Source organism: Oncorhynchus gorbuscha, linkage group LG19 (genome assembly GCF_021184085.1).
Source record: "Oncorhynchus gorbuscha isolate QuinsamMale2020 ecotype Even-year linkage group LG19, OgorEven_v1.0, whole genome shotgun sequence".
Lineage (NCBI taxonomy): Eukaryota > Metazoa > Chordata > Actinopteri > Salmoniformes > Salmonidae > Oncorhynchus > Oncorhynchus gorbuscha.
Genome location: NC_060191.1, coordinates 68,116,068 through 68,139,623, shown reverse-complemented (window position 1 = coordinate 68,139,623; position 23,556 = coordinate 68,116,068). Strand labels below are relative to the sequence as shown.

General features: G+C 45.3%; 1 protein-coding gene across 1 annotated transcript in view; it reads left to right on the top strand.

Annotated features, from left to right (window-relative positions):
* Nucleotides 1–23,556, top strand: part of arhgef17 (Rho guanine nucleotide exchange factor 17) — a 112,478-nt gene that overhangs the window by 74,346 nt on the left and 14,576 nt on the right. Inside the window, exons 2-8 of the mRNA XM_046315475.1 lie at nt 1,534–1,611; nt 7,775–7,957; nt 15,067–15,183; nt 19,173–19,265; nt 19,976–20,161; nt 22,768–22,818; nt 23,275–23,384. Coding sequence (XP_046171431.1) covers nt 1,534–1,611; nt 7,775–7,957; nt 15,067–15,183; nt 19,173–19,265; nt 19,976–20,161; nt 22,768–22,818; nt 23,275–23,384 — 818 coding nt within the window. The remainder of the gene's footprint in view (nt 1–1,533; nt 1,612–7,774; nt 7,958–15,066; nt 15,184–19,172; nt 19,266–19,975; nt 20,162–22,767; nt 22,819–23,274; nt 23,385–23,556) is intronic.

Sequence of the window (23,556 nt, the reverse complement as noted above, 5' to 3'; positions counted from 1 at the left end):
TCTCTCTCTCTCTGTCTCTCTCTCTGTCTCTCTGTCTCTCTCTCTCTCTCTCTCTCTGTCTCTCTCTCTCTCTCTCTCTGTCTCTCTGTCTCTCTCTCTCTCTCTCTCTCTCTCTCTCTCTCTGTGTCTCTCTCACACACACAGTAAATCACTTGCTACCCTACAGTGACAGGGCACTGTCACCCTCCTCAGACTAGGGACACATGGATGTTCCCCTGCTGAGCCTTATGGGAGGTCTAAATGTACCCAGGTCTAAATGTACCCAGGTCTAAATGTGGGATGTTATTTTGGGGATGTTAATGTGTGGTTATTATTAAGTCACAGTGGGGAGGCAGGGGGCACGAAGCAGGAAAATATGTTCTCTTGAAGAGGAAGTTGTGTGTCAGCCTCCAGGTGTCTGGTATTTAGGATAATGTTTACTAGTGTTGAGGGAGTCTGGGTTGTCTGTTGCACTGGCTAATAATAGATTTATAGATTTTATTAGGATCCCCATTTAACCAATGGCGACACCTAGTCTTCCTGGGGTCTGACAAATAACAACACAACCTGGGCCTGAACCCATAAAGAGAAAACAGAGGCCAGTTGGCTAGGAAAACCCACTATCGGAAAAACACTTGAGAGGAACCAGATCTGTCTGGCTGGGTGGAGGTGGAGATTTGATTAGAACAAATAGTTGTTGAGTCATGTCTGTTCTAGTGTGTTCTGGGATCATTGACTTAGTCGTGTTTCGTTCTGCAGAAGTATATAATGTCTTCTCCTATAACAACAGAATCAGTGGAGGCAGTCTGGACCCTATAGCTCGGTTCTGATCCTGTGTCTTTCTGTGTGTTAGTGAACCCTGTGACAGAACAGTGGTCTGCGGGTCAGACAGTTCTCTCCTGTGGGTTCTAGGGCCAGAGATGTTCCCTGCCTGCCTAAGAAGAAGCTCTAGTGATTAGTGACTAGCATTACCGTGAGAACGGAACACAAAGGAGCTCTAGAGAGCCAGCAGAAACCCTGGTAATTGTTGCCGCGGGGAGGCTAAGATGGAGGATGCTGCTGGTTGGCATGGGGATAGTGTGTGTGTGTGAGAGAGACAGACAGACAGAGAGTTTGTCTCGTTAGCCACCTGGGGGCTGGCTGGGTTGCCCTGACTCACCCCGTCTTGCTCCTCTCGCTCTCTCTCTCGCTCAGATTCAGATAAGCTTTAGTAGCATGAATGACAAAGCCAATGTTGCTAAAGCGAAGTGAGATAATGACCTCCCTCTCTCTGTCTCAATTCAATTGAATTCAAGGGGCTTTATTGGCATGGTAAACAGATGTTAACTTTGCCAAAGCAAATCTCTCTCTCTCTCTCGCTCTCTTTGTCGACTAGACTTAATGCATTTCATTCAGTGATTCTTTCATTGATAGGCTAACTTCTCTGAACCATCTCTCCACGGTCTCTGTTAGTCCAACCAAACCATGTAAACAGAAAACACGTATTTTTTATGGCAGTCGAGCCTAATTGTGTGAGTTATGCAGTAGCACTCATAGTGTTGTCTCCCCCTGCAGGATATGAGAAGACATGTCGTGATGACCCTCCTGGACACTGAGCAGTCTTATGTGGAGTCACTCCGGACACTCATACAGGTAATACCACGCACACACACACACACACACACACGCACACACGTGCTAACAGATGGTTGAAGTTGCAATGTCTTAATGTTAAATGAATCCTCACCTCTTAGCCACATATCTCACCTACCTCATTCAGACAGGCAGCCTCCCCACCCAGACCCCACCAACCCACCCTCAGACAGGCAGCCTCCCCACCCAGACACCACCAACCCACCCTCAACCACACCCAGACCCCACCCACCCTCACTCCTCAATCCTACTCTGGTCTTTGATGATACAGTTCGTTATGGAGGAGATGTTCAACCTCTCTGGTCTTTGATGATACAGTTCGTTATGGAAAAGATGTTCAACCTCTCTGGTCTTTGATGATACAGTTCGTTATGGAGGAGATGTTCAACCTCTCTGGTCTTTGATGATACAGTTCGTTATGGAAAAGATGTTCAACCTCTCTGGTCTTTGATGATACAGTTCGTTATGGAAGAGATTGTAAGTCACTCTAAATTCGTAAAGAGATGTATAAGTTCAAATGACTTAAATGTAAATGTATGTTCAACCTTTCATTCAGACAGTAGAAGCTGATAGAGAAATGATTCTTTATTGTTCAGTCCTACATGTCTCATTATTACAGCCTTTATTAACAAGGTACTGTTACATAATATATTGTGTGGGCATGTGGGAGGATTTTGCCTGTACCGTGTGTGCGCGTGCGTGCGTATGCGTGGGTGTGCACAACAAGGAGGGAAACAGATCCAGGATGCTCTCCCTTGTAATATAAATGAGTGAGGGGAAGGAGAGAATGAGGACCGAGGGAGAAGGGCTGGCCTCTGTAGTGATCAGTGACTGTGTTAGAAAACACAGAGGTGGCCGTGGAAGTGTTCCTATAGCAACACGGGGAAGCGTTCCTATAGCAACAAGGGGAAGCGGTTAGAACATTTAATGCAGTGAAACTGCCACTCCACAGAAACTCCAAAATGGAGTATGTAATAAAATATATCTGATTGGCTGTTAGAAGGGTTCCACATGGTTCCGTTAACTAGGTTAACCTAAATGTCAGTTGGCTTTTCATAGCCGATCATTAAGAGTATCTCTACCACTCCTGCTGTCTCTAGAGTTGAAAACAGCAGGCCTGGGACAGGTAGCACATCCGGTGAACAGGTCAGGATTCCATAGCCGCAGGCAGAACAGTTGAAACTGGAGCAGCAGCACGGCCAGGTGGACTGGGGACAGCAAGGAGTCATCATGCCAGGTAGTCCTGGGGCATGGTCCTAGGGCTCAGGTCCTCCGAGAGTGAGAAAGAAAGAGAGAAATAGAGAATTAGAGAGAGCATACTTAAATTCACACAGGACACCGAATAAGACAGGAGAAGTACTCCAGATATAACAAACTGACCCTAGCCCCCCGACACATAAACTACTGCAGCATAAATACTGGAGGCTGAGACAGGAGGGGTCAGGAGACACTGTGGTCCCATCCGATGATACCCCCGGACAGGGCCAAAAAGGACGGATATAACCCCACCCACTTTGCCAAAGAACAGCCCCCACACCACAAGATGGATATCTTCAACCACCAACTTAACATCCTGAGACAAGGCCGAGTACAGCCCACAAAGTTCTCCACCACGGCACAACCCAAGGGGGGGCACCAACCCAGACAGGCAGATCACGTCAGTGACTCAACCCACTCAAGTGACGCACCCCTCCTAGGGACAGTATGAAAGAGCCCTAGTAAGCCAATGACTCAGCCCCTGTAATAGGGTTAGAGGCAGAGAATCCCAGTGGAGAGAGTGGAACTTGCCAGGCAGAGACAGCAATGCCGGTTCGTTGCTCCAGAGCCTTTCCGTTCACCTTCCCACTCCTGGGCCAGACTACACTCAATCATATGACCCACTGAAGAGATGAGTCATCAGTAAAGACATAAAGGTCGAGACCGAGTCTGCGTCTCTCACATGGGTAGGCAGACCATTCCATAAATATTGAGCTCTATAGGAAAAAGCTCTGCCTCCAGCAGTTTGCTTAAAAATTCTAGGGACAATTAGGAGGCCTGCGTCTTGTGACCGTAGCATACGTGTAGGTAGGTATGTACGGCAGGACCAAATCAGAGAGATAGGTAGGAGCAAGTCCATGTAATGCTTTGTAGGTTAGCAGTAAAACCTTGACATCAGCCCTTGCCTTAACAGGAAGCCAGTGTAGAGAGGCTAGCACTGGAGTAATATGATCATACCATATTATCACCATACTGAGAGACCTCATTATCACCATACTGAGAGACCTCACCATACCATATTATCACTCTACCATATTACCACCATACCATATTATCACCATACCATATTATCACCATACCATATTATCACCATACCATATTACCACCATACCATATTATCACTCTACCATATTACCACCATACCATATTACCACCATACCATATTACCACCATACCATATTATCACCATACTGAGAGACCTCACCATACCATATTACCACCATACCATATTATCACCATACTGAGGGACCTCACCATACCATATTATCACCATACCATATTATCACCCTACCATATTATCACCATACTGAGAGACCTCACCATACCATATTACCACCATACTGAAGGACCTCACCATACCATATTACCACCATACCATATTATCACCATACTGAAGGACCTCACCATACCATATTATCACCATACTGAGAGACCTCACCATACCATATTATCACCCTACCATATTACCACCATACCATATTATCACCATACCATATTATCACTCTAACATATTATCACCATACTGAGAGACCATACCATATTACCACCATACTGAGAGACCTCACCATACCATATTACCACCATACCATATTACCACCATACCATATTACCACCATACTGAGAGACCATACCATATTACCACCATACCATATTACCACCATACCATATTATCACCATACCATATTATAATTTTACCATATTATCACCATACCATATTATCATTTTACCATATTATCACCATACTGAGAGACCTCACCATACCATATTATCACCATAATGAGGGACCTCACCATACCATATTACCACCATACCATATTATCACCATACTGAGGGACCTCACCATGCCATATTATCACCATACTGAGAGACCTCACCATACCATATTATCACCATACCATATTATCACTCTACCATATTATCACCATACCATATTATCACTCTACCATATTATCACCATACCATATTATCACCATACCATATTATCACCATACTGAGAGACCATACCATATTACCACAATACCATATTAACACCATACTGAGAGACCATACCATATTACCACCATACCATATTATCACCATACTGAGAGACCTCACCATACCATATTATCACCATACTGAGGGACCTCACCATACCATATTATCACCATACTGAGGGACCTCAACATACCATTTTATCACCATACTGAGAGACCTCACCATACCATATTACCACCATACCATATTATCACCATACCATATTATCACCATACTGAGAGACCTCACCATACCATATTATCACCATACCATATTATCACCATACCATATTATCACCATACTGAGGGACCTCACCATACCATATTATCACCATACTGAGGGACCTCACCATACCATATTATCACCATACTGAGGGACCTCACCATACCATATTGGAGGAAAGGCATGTTGTAGTGTAGCGTAGCATAAGGTAACCAGTCCATCCAGTATGCATAACAATAAAGTCTGGAGTATAGACTAGACCGAGTATTTACCAAAGATATCTTAAATCAGTTTTGTTTCATGTGTGTCTTCCATGTGTAATACGTGGTGGGCTATGTATTGTATAACAGAACAATCTTCATTTTAATTCCGTTTTCTTCCCGAGCCAGGGCTCATATGCCTATAGACATGCATCAGCTCTAATATGGTTGTGGGTGTTTTGAATGAATCATCACCTTAGAAAGCGCTGTCCATTTCCATATGTTGGGCTTTGAAACAACATCCACTACGACCATGTTTTCCCCTCTGTTTCAACCTGCTGTTGAACTTCTTTCTTCAAATTGATCAGCACAGTGAGGTGAGTTTTAAAAGCAGGATACTGTTTTAATGATGAGTGTTTTGATGTGATTTTAGAAGGCATTTGCATTGGTGTCAGAGTGATTAGAGGAACAATAGAGCCCTGAGTACCAGGCCATTAGGACCTGATGGAGGGACAATAGAGGCCTGAGTACCAGGCCATTAAGACCAGATGGAGGGACAATAGAGCCCTGAGTGCCATGCCATTAGGACTTGATGGAGGGACAATAGAGTCCTGAGTGCCAGGCCATTAGGACCTGATGGAGGGACAATAGAGCCCTGAGTACCAGGCCATTAGTACCAGATGGGGGACAATAGAGTCCTGAGTGCCAGGCCATTAGGACCAGATGGAGGGACAATAGAGTCCTGAGTGCCAGGCCATTAGGACCTGATGGAGGGGAAATAGAGCCCTGAGTACCAGGCCATTAGGACCTGATGGAGGGACAATAGAGCCCTGAGTACCAGGCCATTAGTACCAGATGGAGGGACAATAGAGTCCTGAGTGCCAGGCCATTAGGACCAGATGGAGGGACAATAGAGCCCTGAGTGCCAGGCCATTAGGACCTGATGGAGGGACAATAGAGCCCTGAGTACCAGGCCATTAGGACCTGGAGGGACAATAGAGCCCTGAGTACCAGGCCATTAGTACCAGATGGAGGGACAATAGAGTCCTGAGTGCCAGGCCATTAGGACCAGATGGAGGGACAATAGAGTCCTGAGTGCCAGGCCATTAGGACCAGATGGAGGGAAAATATAGCCCTGAGTACCAGGCCATTAGTACCAGATGGAGGGACAATAGAGTCCTGAGTGCCAGGCCATTAGGACCTGATGGAGGGACAATAGAGGCCTGAGTACCAGGCCATTAGGACCAGATGGAGGGACAATAGGGTCCTGAGTGCCAGGCCATTAGGACCTGATGGAGGGGAAATAGAGCCCTGAGTACCAGGCCATTAGGACCTGATGGTAGTTAGCAAGTTGGGTACTACCAAAGCATGTCCAGAGTGCATAAGAGGAGATTACCATGACTCAACGATCATGTGGAATTCTACTGTGGTCATGACTCAAAAATAATATTGCCATTATTATCGATACGATATATTGTAAAAAATAATATCCTGATGTGTTACTTCCAATTTTTTCCCAATCGCTAGTAGATACTGTGGGCCGATGGGGACATGGAGGTGTTTCCTTTCATCAAAGCCTGTCTTAGAACACACACACACACACACACACACACACACACACACACACACACACACACACACACACACACACACACACACACACACTCACTCACTCACTCACTCACTCACTCACTCACTCACTCACTCACTCACTCACTCACTCACTCACTCACTCACTCACTCACTCACTCACTCACTCACTCACTCACTCACTCACTCACTCACTCACTCACTCACTCACTCACTCACTCACTCTCTCTCAAAGTACTCAACTTCATGACTCTTTTCCTGCTGTACAATAAAGGCTGTTTTTTTAACTCAAGCTCTCTACTTCCCCCTCTCTATTTCTCTCTACCTCCCCCTCTCTATTTCTCTCTAACTCCCCCTCTCTATTTCTCTCTAACTCCCCCTCTCTATTTCTCTCTACCTCCCCCTCTCTATTTCTCTCTACCTCCCCTCTCTTTCTCTCTACCTCCCCCTCTCTCTTTCTCTCTACTTCCCCTCTTTATCCCCTCTTTATCTATTTCCTCTCCTCTCCTCTCCTCTCCTCTCCTCCTCCTCTCCTCTCCTCTCCTCTCCTCTCCTCTCCTCTCCTCTCCTCTCCTCTCCTCTCCTCTCCTCTCCTCTCCCTCCTCCCCTCCTCTCCTCTCCTCTCCTCCCCTCCTCCTCTCCTCTCCTCTCCTCTCCTCTCCTCTCCTCTCCTCTCCTCTCCTCTCCTCTCCTCTCCTCTCCTCTCCTCTCCTCTCCTCTCCTCTCCTCTCCTCTCCTCTCCCTCTCCTCTCCTCTCCTCTCCTCTCCTCTCCTCTCCTCTCCTCTCCTCTCCTCTCCTCTCCTCTCCTCTCCTCTCCTCTCCTCTCCTCTCCTCTCCTCTCCTCTCCTCTCTCTATCTCTATCTCTATGTCTATGTGTAGGGCTATATGCGGCCTCTGAAGCAGCCAGACAGTGGCTCCCTAGTTGATCCCTCATTGGTGGATGAGATGTTCTATCAGATTCCAGAGATCCTGGAGCACCATGAGCACTTCCTGGAACAGGTCACCGGCTGCATTAGCCAATGGCATGACAGACAGACAGTGGGTCAGTTGCTTATCCAATCGGTAAGTACCTCCCTCCATCCAATCACTGTGAATAATGGAGAAACCACGGGTGAAAGTAAGTCGGTAGGGTCCGGTACGGCGTCCCGGTGAATTAAATAGTGGGGATAGAACCTGAGCCTATCCTAGTTGACGCAAAATGCCAAGAAAACTGGAAGCTTTTACAACACAGCCAACTGAAAAAGGAGAGAATAGATCTGAAACCGGCGGGTGGTGTAACACTCTAAATCTGAAACCGGCGGGTGGTGTAACACTCTAAATCTGAAACCGGCGGGTGGTGTAACACTCTAAATCTGAAACCGGCGGGTGGTGTAACACTCTAAATCTGAAACCGGCGGGTGGTGTAACACTCTATATCTGAAACCGGCGGGTGGTGTAACACTCTAAATCTGAAACCGGCGGGTGGTGTAACACTCTAAATCTGAAACCGGCGGGTGGTGTAACACTCTAAATCTGAAACCGGCGGGTGGTGTAACACTCTAAATCTGAAACCGGCGGGTGGTGTAACACTCTAAATCTGAAACCGGCGGGTGGTGTAACACTCTAAATCTGAAACCGGCGGGTGGTGTAACACTCTAAATCTGAAACCGGCGGGTGGTGTAACACTCTAAATCTGAAACCGGCGGGTGGTGTAACACTCTAAATCTGAAACCGGCGGGTGGTGTAACACTCTAAATCTGAAACCGGCGGGTGGTGTAACACTCTAAATCTGAAACCGGCGGGTGGTGTAACACTCTAAATCTGAGTTGTGGTTCGACGAGAACACTTCAATTTCACCAAGACGGAGATGAGTGACCGAGACGCACGCGGACAGCAGTGCAGTATAAGCCTAGTGCCAATCACAGAATACCATTACATGCACACAGGTGGTTTAGAACAGGTGTCTTTCCAGTCATCAAGTCACTGTCTGGATGCTGGGATGATGTTTGTGAGTGGACCGACGTGCGTGGCTAGCCTACAGGAGAGCATTTTTTGAAGTGATTGACAATCAGATGAAAACATAGTGACTGGTTGTGTTTATGCCACATTACAAGGTAATGCATGTTAACAGGGATATGATATATTTACTATGCCCACAGAGAGGCTATATGAAATGAAAAGGGATTCTATATGTAGTTCTACCTAGGCTATAAACACAATGTGTGGGTGCTTGGGGTGTCCCATACCAGTAATAAATTACATCTACTTCCACCTCTGGGGAAAAACCCTGTGGACAATGTATTTTCTACCTGTTGTATTTCTATGATAGATGCGTGTTTCTCTAAATGCTGTCTTGCTGGTGTTGCAGATCTATTTAAGCAGTAATGTTTTGTTGCAGAGTACATTGGTCAGCATTTTCTAACTCTGAGCACTGAAGGCCTCTTGTGACTGTGGTTCTACAGGACTTCTTGATCTGTCTACAGACTGGGGACTCTATGGTGTGTGTGTGTGTGTGTGTGTGTGTGTGTGTGTGTGTGTGTGTGTGTGTGTGTGTGTGTGTGTGTGTGTGTGTGTGTGTGTGTGTGTGTGTGTGTGTGTGTGTGTGTGTGTGTGTGTGTGTGTGTGTGTGTGTGAGAGACGTAGGCATGTTAATTAAGGGGGTGCTCTATCTCAGAGGTAATGAGTCCTGGTGTCTCGCTGTCTTCTTGCTACAGAACAGACACACCCACCTAATTACCTCAGAGAGAGACACAGCCCACACACTTCACCCCTAAATAGTAAAGTACAGTGACTTCCCCTGAGTCTCCTCTCCTGGTCCATGTTAACCCCCTGTCTCGTCTCCTGGTCCATGTTAACCCCCTGTCTCGTCTCCTGGTCCATGTTAACCCCCTGTCTCCTCTCCTGGTCCATGTTAACCCCCTGTCTCCTCTCCTGGTCCATGTTAACCCCCTGTCTCCTCTCCTGGTCCATGTTAACCCCATGTCTCCTCTCCTGGTCCATGTTAACCCCCTGTCTCCTCTCCTGGTCCATGTTAACCCCCTGTCTCCTGGTCCATGTTAACCCCCTGTCTCCTGGTCCATGTTAACCCCCTGTCTCCTCTCCTGGTCCATGTTAACCCCCTGTCTCCTCTCCTGGTCCATGTTAACCCCCTGTCTCCTCTCCTGGTCCATGTTAACCCCCTGTCTCCTGGTCCATGTTAACCCCCTGTTTCCTGGTCCATGTTAACCCCTGTCTCCTGGTCCATGTTAACCCCCTGTCTCCTGGTCCATGTTAACCCCTGTCTCCTGGTCCATGTTAACCCCCTGTCTCCTGGTCCATGTTAACCCCTGTCTCCTGGTCCATGTTAACCCCCTGTCTCCTGGTCCATGTTAACCCCCTGTCTCCTCTCCTGGTCCATGTTAACCCCCTGTCTCCTGGTCCATGTTAACCCCCTGTCTCCTCTCCTGGTCCATGTTAACTCTCTGCTGGTAGCCCTCTGGTTCACCCCAACACACACAAACCTCCCAGTTTAAACACAAACAAAACCCTACACACACAAACCTCCACAGCCAAAAGAACAAAGGCCTCCGTCTCCCCCTCTGGGGGCAGAGAGACTTAAAGCGTCCGCGTGCTTCCCTGCAGAAACGTTTCGGACGAGTTTGGAAGTATATTATGGCAACATTTTGTTTGTTTTTGTTAGTTTGGACCGGCTGTCCAGGCACACCAAAAAAGGCAAGCTGAAGTCTCTGCCTTTTCGTCTGTGATTGGTCAACAGTAGGGATTCTTCAATAAAGTCTATGTTGTCATTCAACGAGACAACTCATTTTCATGCTAATGTTTTAATTAAGAGGTACTGCACCAAACATTTTAATTAGATGTAAAAAAAATTGTGATTTAAGATCTCCTTGGCAAAAATGACAGAATTAATGACAGATTTCTTGAGTTATCTTAGACTATTTTGAGGAGAGTGTATACTGGCTACGGCGTCTCAAAGTTGACAAACAGTACTCGTTCTTTTAAGGGAGTATGCGAGCACACTCACTTGGTAACTCGGCTAGGCGCCAGCCGAACTGAGGAATGCTGAAGCCTTTATCATAACCAGTGTAGCATCACTAGCCTATACAGTCAGATTGTGTAGCATTGTTCACCCATGCAAGTAAAATGCAGTCAGACTGTGTAGCTTTGTTAGCCCATGCTAGTGAAATGCAGTCAGAATGTGTAGCATTGTTAGCCCATGCTAGTGAAATGCAGTCAGAATGTGTAGCATTGTTAGCCCATGCTAGTGAAATGCAGTCCGAATCTATAGCATTGTTAGCCCATGCTCGTGAAATGCAGTCAGAATGTGTAGCATTGTTAGCCCATGCTAGTGGAATGTAGCGAATAGTAATACCTTGACCTCTCTGAACTGTCACCCCCCATTCACTTCTCTCTCACCCCCTCACCCTCTTCACCCCTCTCATCCTCTTCAACCTCTCTCACCCACTTACTTCTCTCACCCCCCTCACCCTTCTCTCTATCACCCCTCACACCCTTCTCTCTATCACCCCTCACCATTCCTTTTCACCCCCCTCTCTCTCTCTCTCTCTCTCTCTCTCTCTCTCTCTCTCTCTCTCTCTCTCTCTCTCTCTCTCTCTCTCTCTCTCTCTCTCTCTCTCTCTCACCCCTCAGCCCTTCTCCCCTTCTACAGTTCAGCCTCTTGTGGTGATACCCTGTCAAAACACATCTGTCTCAGTAGCCCTGAACTGGCCTTGACCCCGTGTACTAGCACATTCTGAACCTATGTGGCGACTATGCAGTCTTGCTCTCTCCTTTGACAGACAGCCAACAGTAACATCATGTACAGTTGGTAGACCCAGGATAGTGGGATTCCTGGGACCATAACATTTATGCACGTATGACTGTAAGTGGCTTTGGATAAAAGTGTCTGCTAAATGGCATATAGTATTATTATTATTATTATTATTATTATTATTATTATTATTATTATTATTGAGAGTCTAAAGGACAGGGATTATACTGTAGAACCAGGGAGGTTGTGTCAGAGAGTTGGCCTGCCAGTTAGGGCCAGCCTTGTGTTTCCAGACGTTCTGTTTACGTGCTGTCCAGACTCTACAGTGGGTTTATTTAGGTTATGTTTGAAAGTCTGAGCAGTTCATTCCAGATTGATGAAGGAGAGCGAGAGAGATTTGTGCTTTTTATAACATTTGCCACCTAAAGATCCAATGTAGCTGTTTTAATCTAAATATCAAATCATTTCTGGGTAACAATAAAGTACCATACTGTGATTTGTTTTAAATTAAAATGCCGCATTTAAAAAAAAAACTAAAATAGCTTCCTGGTGATGTCACCGGGCCACAACTCCATCCCACTATAACAGGCTGAAATGTCAGGCAGGCTACAACTCCATCCCACTATAACAGGCTGAAATGTTAGGCAGGCCACAACTCCATCCCACTATAACAGGCTGAAATGTCAGGCAGGCTACAACTCCATCCCACTATAACAGGCTGAAATGTCAGGCAGGCCACAACTCCATCCCACTATAACAGGCTGAAATGTCAGGCAGGCCACAACTCCATCCCACTATAACAGGCTGAAATGTCAGGCAGGCTACAACTCCATCCCACTATAACAGGCTGAAATGTCAGGCAGTCTTTTCAAACAGCTCTTACACTAAAAGGTCATTTTCACAATTTCACAGTATTATTCCAACCTCGTGGTGTAGAAATACTGTATATATAAAACACAGGAAAATCACGTTTTTAACTGCGCTGGGGCCTTTTAAAAAGGAGGGGGAAAAAATAATGACTTTCACATTATCCCCACATTAGAAGGGAAAGAGTGACAAGAGGAGGGGCAGAGTGGCTGCTTGTGTAACTGGAGGGATGGAGAGAGGGGGGAGACAGGTGACTGCGTAGGTGTACAGCACAGGGGACTGCTGAGGGGAGGACAGGCTCGTAATAACGTCTGAAAGGTAGTGAATGGAATGGTATCAAACCATGGAAACCATCTGTTCTGTAAATCATGTGCTCGATACCATTCCATTCATTCCATTTCAGCCGTTACTATGAGCCTGTCCTCCCCAATTAAGGTGCCACTGGCCTCCTGACGGTGTACAGCACCTGATTTATCACACTTTGAACGATAGAGCAGCCTTTCTCCATCCTGCTATCACTCCTTACAGATGGAGAGAGGGATGATGGGAGAGTGGGATAATGGAGAGGGTAGCTCTTTTCACGAGTGGTCATAATGCCTATTTCTGTGTTACCATTAAACCATCTCTCTGTGTCTCTGTCTGTCTGTCTGTCTCTCTCTCTCTCTCTCTCTCTCTCTCTGTCTGTCTCTGTCTCTCTCTGTGTCTGTCGCTCTCTCTGTCTCTCTTTATTCTCTCACTGTGTCTCTCTCTGTCTGCCTCTGTCTCTCTCTGTGTCTCTCTGTCTCTCTTTATTCTCTCTCTGTCTCTCTCTCTCTGTGTCTCTCTCTGTCTGTCTCTCTCTCTCTCTCTTTATTCTGTCTGTGTCTCTCTCTCTCTCTCTGTCTGTCTCTTTTAATTTCCTTTCCCCCCTCTCATTTCTGTCTCTCCTCCTCACTCATCTCCATTGTGTAGAAGAAAGGCAGGTCAGAGTGAGTCACAGTGTGTGTCAGTGTGGGGAGCATGCCATAATGCGTGTTGTGCAACACGTCCTGTGGATGTGTGCGTTTGTCTCTCTCCCCACGGAGGATGCCCTTTTCCCCCACGGAGGAATGCCCATTTTCCCCACGGAGGAATGCCCCTTTCCCCACGGAGGAATGCCCCTTTCCCCACGGAGGAATGCCCCTTTCCCCACGGAGGAATGCCCCTTTCCCCACGGAGGAATGCCCCTTTCACCCACGGAGGAATGCCCCTTTTACCCACGGAGGAATGCCCCTTTCCCCACGGAGGAATGCCCATTTTCCCCATGGAGGAATGCCCATTTTCCCCATGGAGGAATGCCCTTTTCCCCATGGAGGAATGCCCTTTTACCCACGGAGGAATACCCCTTTTACCCATGGAGGAATGCCCCTTTTACCCACGGAGGAATGCCCATTTTCCCTGCGGAGGAATGCCCCTTTTACCCACGGAGTATGCCATTTTTCCCCTAATTAAGGAATGCCCTTTTTCCCCAATTGAGGAATGCCCCTTTCCCCCAATTGAGGCGTGCCCCTTTCCCCCAATTGAGGCGTGCCCCTTTCCCCCAATCGAGGCGTGCCCCTTTCCCCCAATTGAGGCGTGCCCCTTTCCCCCAATTGAGGCGTGCCCCTTTCCCCCAATCGAGGCGTGCCCCTTTCCCCCAATCGAGGCGTGCCCCTTTCCCCCAATCGAGGCGTGCCCCTTTCCCCCAATCGAGGCGTGCCCCCCCCAATTTTTCCCCCAATCGAGGCGTGCCCCTTTCCCCCAATCGAGGAGTGCCCCTTTCCCCCAATCGAGGAGTGCCCCTTTCCCCCACTCGAGGCATGCCCTTTTTACATTGGTTTTTAAGCCTGGAGGGAGGCTTCCTATGTATCACCATATTGGCCAATCCCAGCCAGAGCCAGGCTCACCAACCACTTGTTGCCGGGCAAGATTCACCCTCCTTCAGTGTCAGTTTATAGCCTGTAGCATGCTTCGAACAGGTCCGCGCATATATTATGACAAAATGTTTTTGTTTGTTTTGGTGTTTGGTAGTTTCTTTTCTTCCACGCCCCTTTTTCAGTGATTGGTCAACAGTACTACTCCTAGTCAGAGTGGAAACTATGGACGGGATTCTTTAATGAAGTGTTTGTTGTAATTCAACAAGAGACGACTAGTTTTCTTGCTTTTTTTTCCACTTGAGAAATACTGCACCAAACGTCTTAGTCACATAATTTTATATCTAACTAAGACCTACTCTGCAAAAACGACAAAATTAATGACAGATTTCTTGATTCATCTCAGATGAATTCTGACTATTTCAGGTGATGTATACCGGATATGTTGTTGCTACGGTGTCTCTAAAGGGACAAACAGTGATATTGCCACTTTTTTTCATTCTTGTTTTTCAAGCAAAAGTCTTTTAAGGGAGTATACAAGGCACAGGCAGTTCCTCACTCTACGTGGCTGGATGATGCTAGTAGCAAATCAAACCGAGTATGAGGGGGGCCTTTTACACTGTGTTTATATTCCCGTTTGCCTGTTAACTTTCTCTCTCCTCTCCATCTTTCTCTCTTCCTCACAGTTCTCCAAAGAGATTCTTGCTAATATTTATTCAGCATACATCGATAACTTTCTGAACGCCAAAGACGCCGTGAGGATCGCAAAGGAGGCCAAGCCGGCATTCCTCAAGTTCCTGGAGGTGAGTGTGTACACTGCCGTTCAAAAGTTTAGGGTCACTTAGAAATGCCCTTGTTTTCCATGGAGAAAATACATGAAACGAGTTGCAAAATGAGTAGGAAACGTAGTCAAGACGTTGACAAGGTTATAAATAATGATTTTTATTTTAATAATAATTGTGTCCTTCAAACTTCGCTTTCGTCAAAGACTAAATTGCAATTACAGACTTGCAGACCTTTGGAGTTCTAGTTGTCAATTGGTTGAGGTAATCTGAAGAGATTTCAGCCCATGCTTCCTGGAGCACCTCCCACAAGTTGGATTGGCTTGATGGGCACTTCTTACGTACCATACGGTCAAGCTGCTCCCACAACAGCTCAATAGGATTGAGATCCGGTGACTGTGCTGGCCACTCCATTATAGACAGAATACCAGCTGACTGCTTCCTCCCTAAATAGTTCTTGCATAGTTTAGAGCTGTGCTTTGGGTCATTGTCCTGTTGTACAAGGAAATTGGCTCCAATTAAGTGCCGTCCAGTACACAACGTTGTACGAGATCTTCAGTTTCTTGGGAATTTAGTGCAAGGAATAACCTTCATTTCTCAAAACAAGAATAGACTGATGAGTTTCAGAAGAAAGTGAATTGTTTCTGGCCATTTTGAGCCTGTAATCGAACCCACAAATGCTGATGCTCCAGATACTCAACTAGTCTAATGAAGGACAGTTTTATTGCTTCTTTAAGCAGGACAACAGTTTTCTACTGTGCTAACATAATTGAAAAAAGGATTTTCTAATGATCAATTAGCCTTTTAAAATGATCAACTTTGATGAGCTAACACAACGTGCCATTGGAACACAGGAGTGATAGTTGCTAATAAAGCCTGTGTAGATTTTCCATAAAAACAGTCAGCTGTTTCCAGCTACAATAGTAATTTTCAATATTAACAATGTCTACACTGTATTTCTGATCAATTTTATGTATTTTAATGGACAAAAAAATGATCTATTAAAAACTAGGGCATTTCTAAGTGACCCCATACATTTGAACGGTAGTCTATGTCTGCTGTTGATATGAGTGTGTTTGTGTAGATGAGTGTGATATATGGACTTGTCTCTAAGTGGCTTTATTGTGTGTGTGTGTGTGTGTGTGTGTGTGTGTGTGTGTGTGTGTGTGTGTGTGTGTGTGTGTGTGTGTGTGTGTGTGTGTGTGTGTGTGTGTGTGTGTGTGTGTGTGTGTGTGTGTGTGTGTGTGTGTGTGTGTGTGTGTGTGTGTGTGTGTGTGTGTGCATCCTGTCCCTGTTGCTCTTCCAATGGCAGTTCTCTCAGGAGGTTTTCTTTAGAAAGAGACACTCGATCACTCATCCCCTGATGCCGGGCGAACACTACAGGACTTTCAAAATCCTAACATGGCTGAGCCTCTCACATTAAACAACCGTCTTTCCTGTAGCTTGTTGTCTTGGCAACGTAGTGACGCTCGCACTAAACCACGTGGCACAGACGCGAGGTCACACACTACAACGTTCTTCACGTGGTCGTGAGGATTCTCCATATACCACGCTGTCTCACTAAAACAATGATGTGATACAGCGATGATGTAATTACATTAGCTAGAACGAGCTGTGGCTCAAAGCAGCCTCATAAATACAACAATACAACACACCCCTACTCTACAGTACTATACTAGCTAGTCAGACATTCACGCTTTGCATACAGTGTTGAAATATCTAGCCAACAGTTTGAATTGAATAATATTGCCTATGAACTTCAGTGCTCTAATGATTTTGACGCTTTGGTTAAAGGCAAGTACAAACGCATTCTAGTACTAGGCATCTGTCCTTCTCTAGTCTACATATTCATTCTAGTACTAGTCATCTGTCCTTCTCTAGTCTACATATTCATTCTAGTACTAGTCATCTGTCCTTCTCTAGTCTACATATTCATTTTAGTACTAGTCATCTGTCCTTCTCTAGTCTACATATTAATTCTAGTACTAGTCACATGTCCTTCTCTAGTCTACATATTAATTCTAGTACTAGTCACATGTCCTTCTCTAGTCTACATATTAATTCTAGTACTAGTCATCTGTCCTTCTCTAGTCTACATATTCATTCTAGTACTAGTCATCTGTCCTTCTCTAGTCTACATATTCATTTTAGTACTAGTCATCTGTCCTTCTCTAGTCTACATATTAATTCTAGTACTAGTCACATGTCCTTCTCTAGTCTACATATTCATTCTAGTACTAGTCATCTGTCCTTCTCTAGTCTACATATTAATTCTAGTACTAGTCACATGTCCTTCTCTAGTCTACATATTCATTCTAGTACTAGTCATCTGTCCTTCTCTAGTCTACATATTCATTCTAGTACTAGGCACCTGTCCTTCTCTAGTCTACATATTCATTCTAGTACTAGGCACCTGTCCTTCTCTAGTCTACATATTCATTCTAGTACTAGTCATCTGTCCTTCTCTAGTCTACATATTCATTCTAGTACTAGTCAGTCTACTATTCATTCTAGTACTAGTCATCTGTCCTTCTCTAGTCTACATATTCATTCTAGTACTAGTCATCTGTCCTTCTCTAGTCTACATATTCATTCTAGTACTAGTCATCTGTCCTTCTCTAGTCTACATATTCATTCTAGTACTAGTCATCTGTCCTTCTCTAGTCTACATATTCATTCTAGTACTAGTCACATGTCCTTCTCTAGTCTACATATTCATTCTAGTACTAGTCACATGTCCTTCTCTAGTCTACATATTCATTCTAGTACTAGGCACCTGTCCTTCTCTAGTCTACATATTCATTCTAGTACTAGTCATCTGTCCTTCTCTAGTCTACATATTCATTCTAGTACTAGTCATCTGTCCTTCTCTAGTCTACATATTCATTCTAGTACTAGTCATCTGTCCTTCTCTAGTCTACATATTAATTCTAGTACTAGTCATCTGTCCTTCTCTAGTCTACATATTCATTCTAGTACTAGTCATCTGTCCTTCTCTAGTCTACATATTCATTCTAGTACTAGTCATCTGTCCTTCTCTAGTCTACATATTCATTCTAGTACTAGTCATCTGTCCTTCTCTAGTCTACATATTCATTCTAGGACAAGTAATCTGTCTTTCTCTAGTCTACATGTCGCTGATCACTTTTCCCAAAACCTGTTGTTGCACGTTCACACTACAAGAGCATTACAGATTTTGTGTCAATATAAAATCAAACATGTTTGAAAATATCTGGTCAGGATGTCTGGGACTTCTCAAAGACAGGATTGATAGCCCTCGGATTACGTCTCTGACCCGAGTAGGTTGACGACATAGATTTGATCTCCGATCTTCTAAACGTGTCTAGGACAGCTTAATTGGGTCCACAGTCGTGTAGTGTACACCTGGCTTGAGGTAGATAAGTCTGGCCCAGTTATTTTGGATTACACACACACAGGTGTGATAGGCAGGTTCCGCTGAAGGGAATCATTTACAGGGGTGGGAAGGCCAAGAGGGGACCGAACGCAGTGCTCAGGTTGGGGTGTAGTGTTTGAGCATAGCCTGAAGGTAGGGAGGGGCAGTTCCTCACTAGTCAGATGGCTACTGATTGGCAGAGCTGAGACATTGAGCTCAAAACATGTGGATGTGTGTTCCTGCATGTCTGTCTGTGTATAGTTCAGTGTGTGTGTGTGTCCCTATTTCTCCATCTGTTGTTTTTATCCCCTCTATAGTTGACCTTTGACCAGACTAGATTACTTTTAAAAAGTCACAGGTCTTCTTCAGTGAGACGGTCACAGGAGGGTGACTGATCAGAATGTGGAACCATACCGCCATCTAGTGTCTGTGGAGAAACCAGACCGATTATTCACACCGTATGGCTCATATATACTGTATGTCTGACGAGAACTCTGTCCCGTTCTCCCTGTCTCTCTTTTCTGTCTTCTTTTCTCCCCAACCCCCCCCCCCCCACACACACACACAAATACACACACACACACACATACACACACACATACACACACACACACAGACCAGTATGCGTGAGAACAAGGAGAAGCAGGCCCTGGGTGATCTGATGATCAAGCCTGTCCAGAGGATCCCCCGTTATGAGCTGCTGGTCAAGGTGAGTCCCCTCGACTTTGCCGAACTCAGTCAATCATTCAAATGTATTTATTAAGCCCTTTACATCAGCAGATGTCACAAAGTGCTGTACAGAAACCCAGCCCATGCAGGTGTAGAAGCACAGTGGCTAGGAAAAACTCCTTAGAAAGGCAGGAACCTAGGAAGAAACCTAGAGAGGAACCAGGCTCTGAGGGGTGGCCAGTCCTCTTCTGGCTGTGCCGGGTGGAGATTATAACAGAACATGGCCAAGATGTTCAAATGTTCATAAATGACCAGCAGGATCCCCATGGTTCCCTCTGCCTAACTGGGGTAAATCCTAGGCAAGACTCAGGCTTCTCTTGGCCTAGCTATTTCCACAATGTCAACCAATTGAGTGTTGAAGGCCTGCGTATGAAAGACGAAAATAAGCTTGTATATACAGTGGGGCAAAAAAGTATTTAGTCATTTTATTTCCCACCATAATTTGCAAATAAATTCATTAAAAATCCTACAATGTGATTTTCTGGATTTTTTTCATTCTCATTTTGTCAGTCATAGTTGAAGTGTACCTATGATGAAAATTACAGGCCTCTCATCTTTTTAAGTGGGAGAACTTGCACAATTGGTGGCTGACTAAATACTTGTTTTGCCCCACTGTATATGAAGGCGTATTCTCTTACAGGTGGTGCTTCCTTTTACTTGGTAGTAAAATGTGGTGTCCCTGTTCTCTAGGATCTGTTGAAGCACACTCCTGAGGAACATCCAGACCACCCGTTGCTATTGGACGCCCAGAGAGACATCAAGCGATTGGCTGAGAAGATCAATAAGGGGCGTCGCTCTGCGGAGGAGGTGGAGAGGGAGACACGCGTCATGCAGGAGATAGAAGCCCACATCGAGGGAGTGGAACACGTCAGAGATGTAGGACACTCGCACGTACACTACCGTTCAAAAGTTTAGGGTCACATAGAAATGTCCTTGTTTTTTGAAAGAAAAGCACTTTTTTTGTACATTAAAATAACATAAACTTGATCAGATACATTGTTAGTATTGTAAATGACTTGTAGCTGAAAACGGCATATTTAAAAAATTGTTTTTCGGGAATATTTACATAGGCCCATTATCAGCAACCGTCACTCCTGTGTTCCAATGGCACGTTGTGTTAGCTCATCCAAGTTGATCATTTTAAAAGGCGAATTGATCATTAGAAAACCCTTTTGCAATTATGTTAGCGCAGCTGAAAACTGTTGTTCTGATTAAAGAAGCAATAAAACTGTCCTTCATTAGACTAGTTGAGTATCTGGAGCATCAGCATTTGTGGGTTCGATTACAGGCTCAAAATGGCCAGAAACAATTCACTTTCATCTGAAACTTGTCAGTCTATTCTTGTTTTGAGAAATGAAGGCTATTCCATGCAAGGAATTGCCAAGATCTCGTACAACGCTGTGTACAACTCCCTTCACAGAACAGTGCAAACTGGCTTTAGCCAGAATAGAGAGGAGTAGGAGGCCCCGGTGTACAAGAGGACAAGTACATTAGTGTCTAGTTTGAGAAACAGACGCCTCACAAGTCCTCAACTGGCAGCTTCATTAAATAGTACCCGCAAAACACCAGTCTCAACAACAACAGTAAAGAGGCGACTCCGGGATGCTGGCCTTCTAGACAGAGTTCCTCTGTCCAGTCTCAACATCAACAGTAAAGAGTCTCAACAACAACAGTAAAGAGGCGACTCCGGGATGCTGGCCTTCTAGGCAGAGTTCCTCTGTCCAGTCTCAACAACAACAGTAAAGAGGCGACTCCGGGATGCTGGCCTTCTAGACAGAGTTCCTCTGTCCAGTCTCAACAACAGTAAAGTTCCTCTGGCCTCCAGTCTCAACAACAACAGTAAAGAGGCGACTCCGGGATGCTGGCCTTCTAGACAGAGTTCCTCTGTCCAGTCTCAACAACAACAGTAAAGAGGCGACTCCGGGATGCTGGCCTTCTAGACAGAGTTCCTCTGTCCAGTCTCAACAACAACAGTAAAGAGGCGACTCCGGGATGCTGGCCTTCTAGGCAGAGTTGCAAAGAAAAAGCAATGTCTCAGACTTGCCAATAAAAAGAAAAGATTAAATGGGCAAAATAACACAGACACTGGACAGTGGAAGATGGACAGACAAATCTAAGTTTGAGGTGTTCAGATCACAAAGAAGAACATCCGTGAGATGCAGAAAAAATGAAAAGATGCTGGAAGGGTGCCTGATACCATCTGTCAATCATGGTGGAGGCAAAAAAATAAACATCTTCTCACTGTCAACTGCGTTTGTCAGCAAACTTCACTTAGAACCTTTTTAACATCTTGAATATGTTTCCTATTCATCTTGAATATGTTTCCTATTCATCTTGAATATGTTTCCTATTCATCTTGAATATGTTTCCTATTCATCTTGAATATGTTCATCTTATTCATCTTGAATATATTTCCTATTCATCTGCAACTCATTTCATGTAGGTTTTTATGGAAAACAAGGACATTTCTAAGTGACTGACGGCAAAGGCAATGCCAACCGGATTGGGATTGTGTGTGTATATATATATTTAAAACATTTAATTAAAAAACAATATATATATATATTCTGTTTTTAAATTCAATGTTTTGAAAGTTTGAAGATTATACGTTGAGCTTTCTTTTGCCATCTCAAAGTTGATGGTACTGTAATAATGATTATAATCTCTCTCTCTCTCTCTCTCTCTCTCTCTCTCTCTGTCTGTCTGTCTGTCTGTCTGTCTGTCTGTCTGTCTGTCTGTCTGTCTGTCTGTCTGTCTGTCTGTCTGTCTGTCTGTCTGTCTGTCTGTCTGTCTGTCTGTCTGTCTGTCTGTCTGTCTGTCTGTCTGTCTGTCTGTCTGTCTGTCTGTCTGTCTGTCTGTCTGTCTGTCTGTCTGTCTGTCTGTCTGTCTGTCTGTCTGTCTGTCTGTCTGTCTGTCTGTCTGTCTGTCTGTCTGTCTGTCTGTCTGTCTGTCTGTCTGTCTGTCTGTCTGTCTGTCTGTCTGTCTGTCTGTCTGTCTGTCTGTCTGTCTGTCTGTCTGTCTGTCTGTCTGTCTGTCTGTCTGTCTGTCTGTCTGTCTGTCTGTCTGTCTGTCTGTCTGTCTGTCTGTCTGTCTGTCTGTCTGTCTGTCTGTCTGTCTGTCTGTCTGTCTGTCTGTCTGTCTGTCTGTCTGTCTGTCTGTCTGTCTGTCTGTCTGTCTGTCTGTCTGTCTGTCTGTCTGTCTGTCTGTCTGTCTGTCTGTCTGTCTGTCTGTCTGTCTGTCTGTCTGTCTGTCTGTCTGTCTGTCTGTCTGTCTGTCTGTCTGTGTCTGTCTGTCTGTCTGTCTGTCTGTCTGTCTGTCTGTCTGTCTGTCTGTCTGTCTCCTCTCTCCTCTGTCTGTCTGTCTGTCTGTCTGTCTGTCTGTCTGTCTGTCTGTCTGTCTGTCTGTCTGTCTGTCTGTCTGTCTGTCTGTCTGTCTGTCTGTCTGTCTGTCTCCTCTCTCTCCTCTCTCTCTCTCTCTGACAGATCCTTAACCCAATGAGGAAGTTCCTGAGACAGGAGATGGTGATGGAGGCGGTGAGTCTGAGACACTCAGACAGTAGATTGACGTTGTGCTATTATGATGCTCTTCTGGATAGAGTCTGACAGCAGGGACCATAGATGCTCTGTGGAGGGACTGCTCTGTGGAGGGACTGCTCTGTGGAGGGACTGCTCTGTGGAGGGACTGCTCTGTGGAGGGACTGCTCTGTGGAGGGACTGCTCTGTGGAGGGACTGCTCTGTGGAGGGACTGCTCTGTGGAGGGACTGCCCTCTGTCAGATATAATAATAAATAATAATAATAATAATAATATTATAATATAATAGATATCAATCTACAATCTAGATAACAGATGAGAAGGATAGGACTGTGTTTCTCTCTGTCGCTGTCTCTCACTCTCTCACTCTGTCTGTCTGTCTCTCTGTCTGTCTCTCTGTCTGTCTCTCTGTCTGTCTCTCTGTCTGTCTCTCTGTCTGTCTCTCTGTCTCTGCAGAAGACGGTGGGGGGTAAGAAGGACCGCTCTCTCTTCCTCTTCAGTGATCTGCTCATCTGCACCACCCTCAAGAGGAAGTCTGGTTCCCTGAGACGCAGCTCCATGAGCCTGTGAGACATACACACTCACAAACACACATATACATACACACACACACTCACAAACACACATATACACACACACTCACATACACACACATATTTTATTATTTATTTTTTATTTCACCTTTATTTAACCAGGTAGGCCAGTTGAGAACACCTTTATTTAACCAGGTAGGCCAGT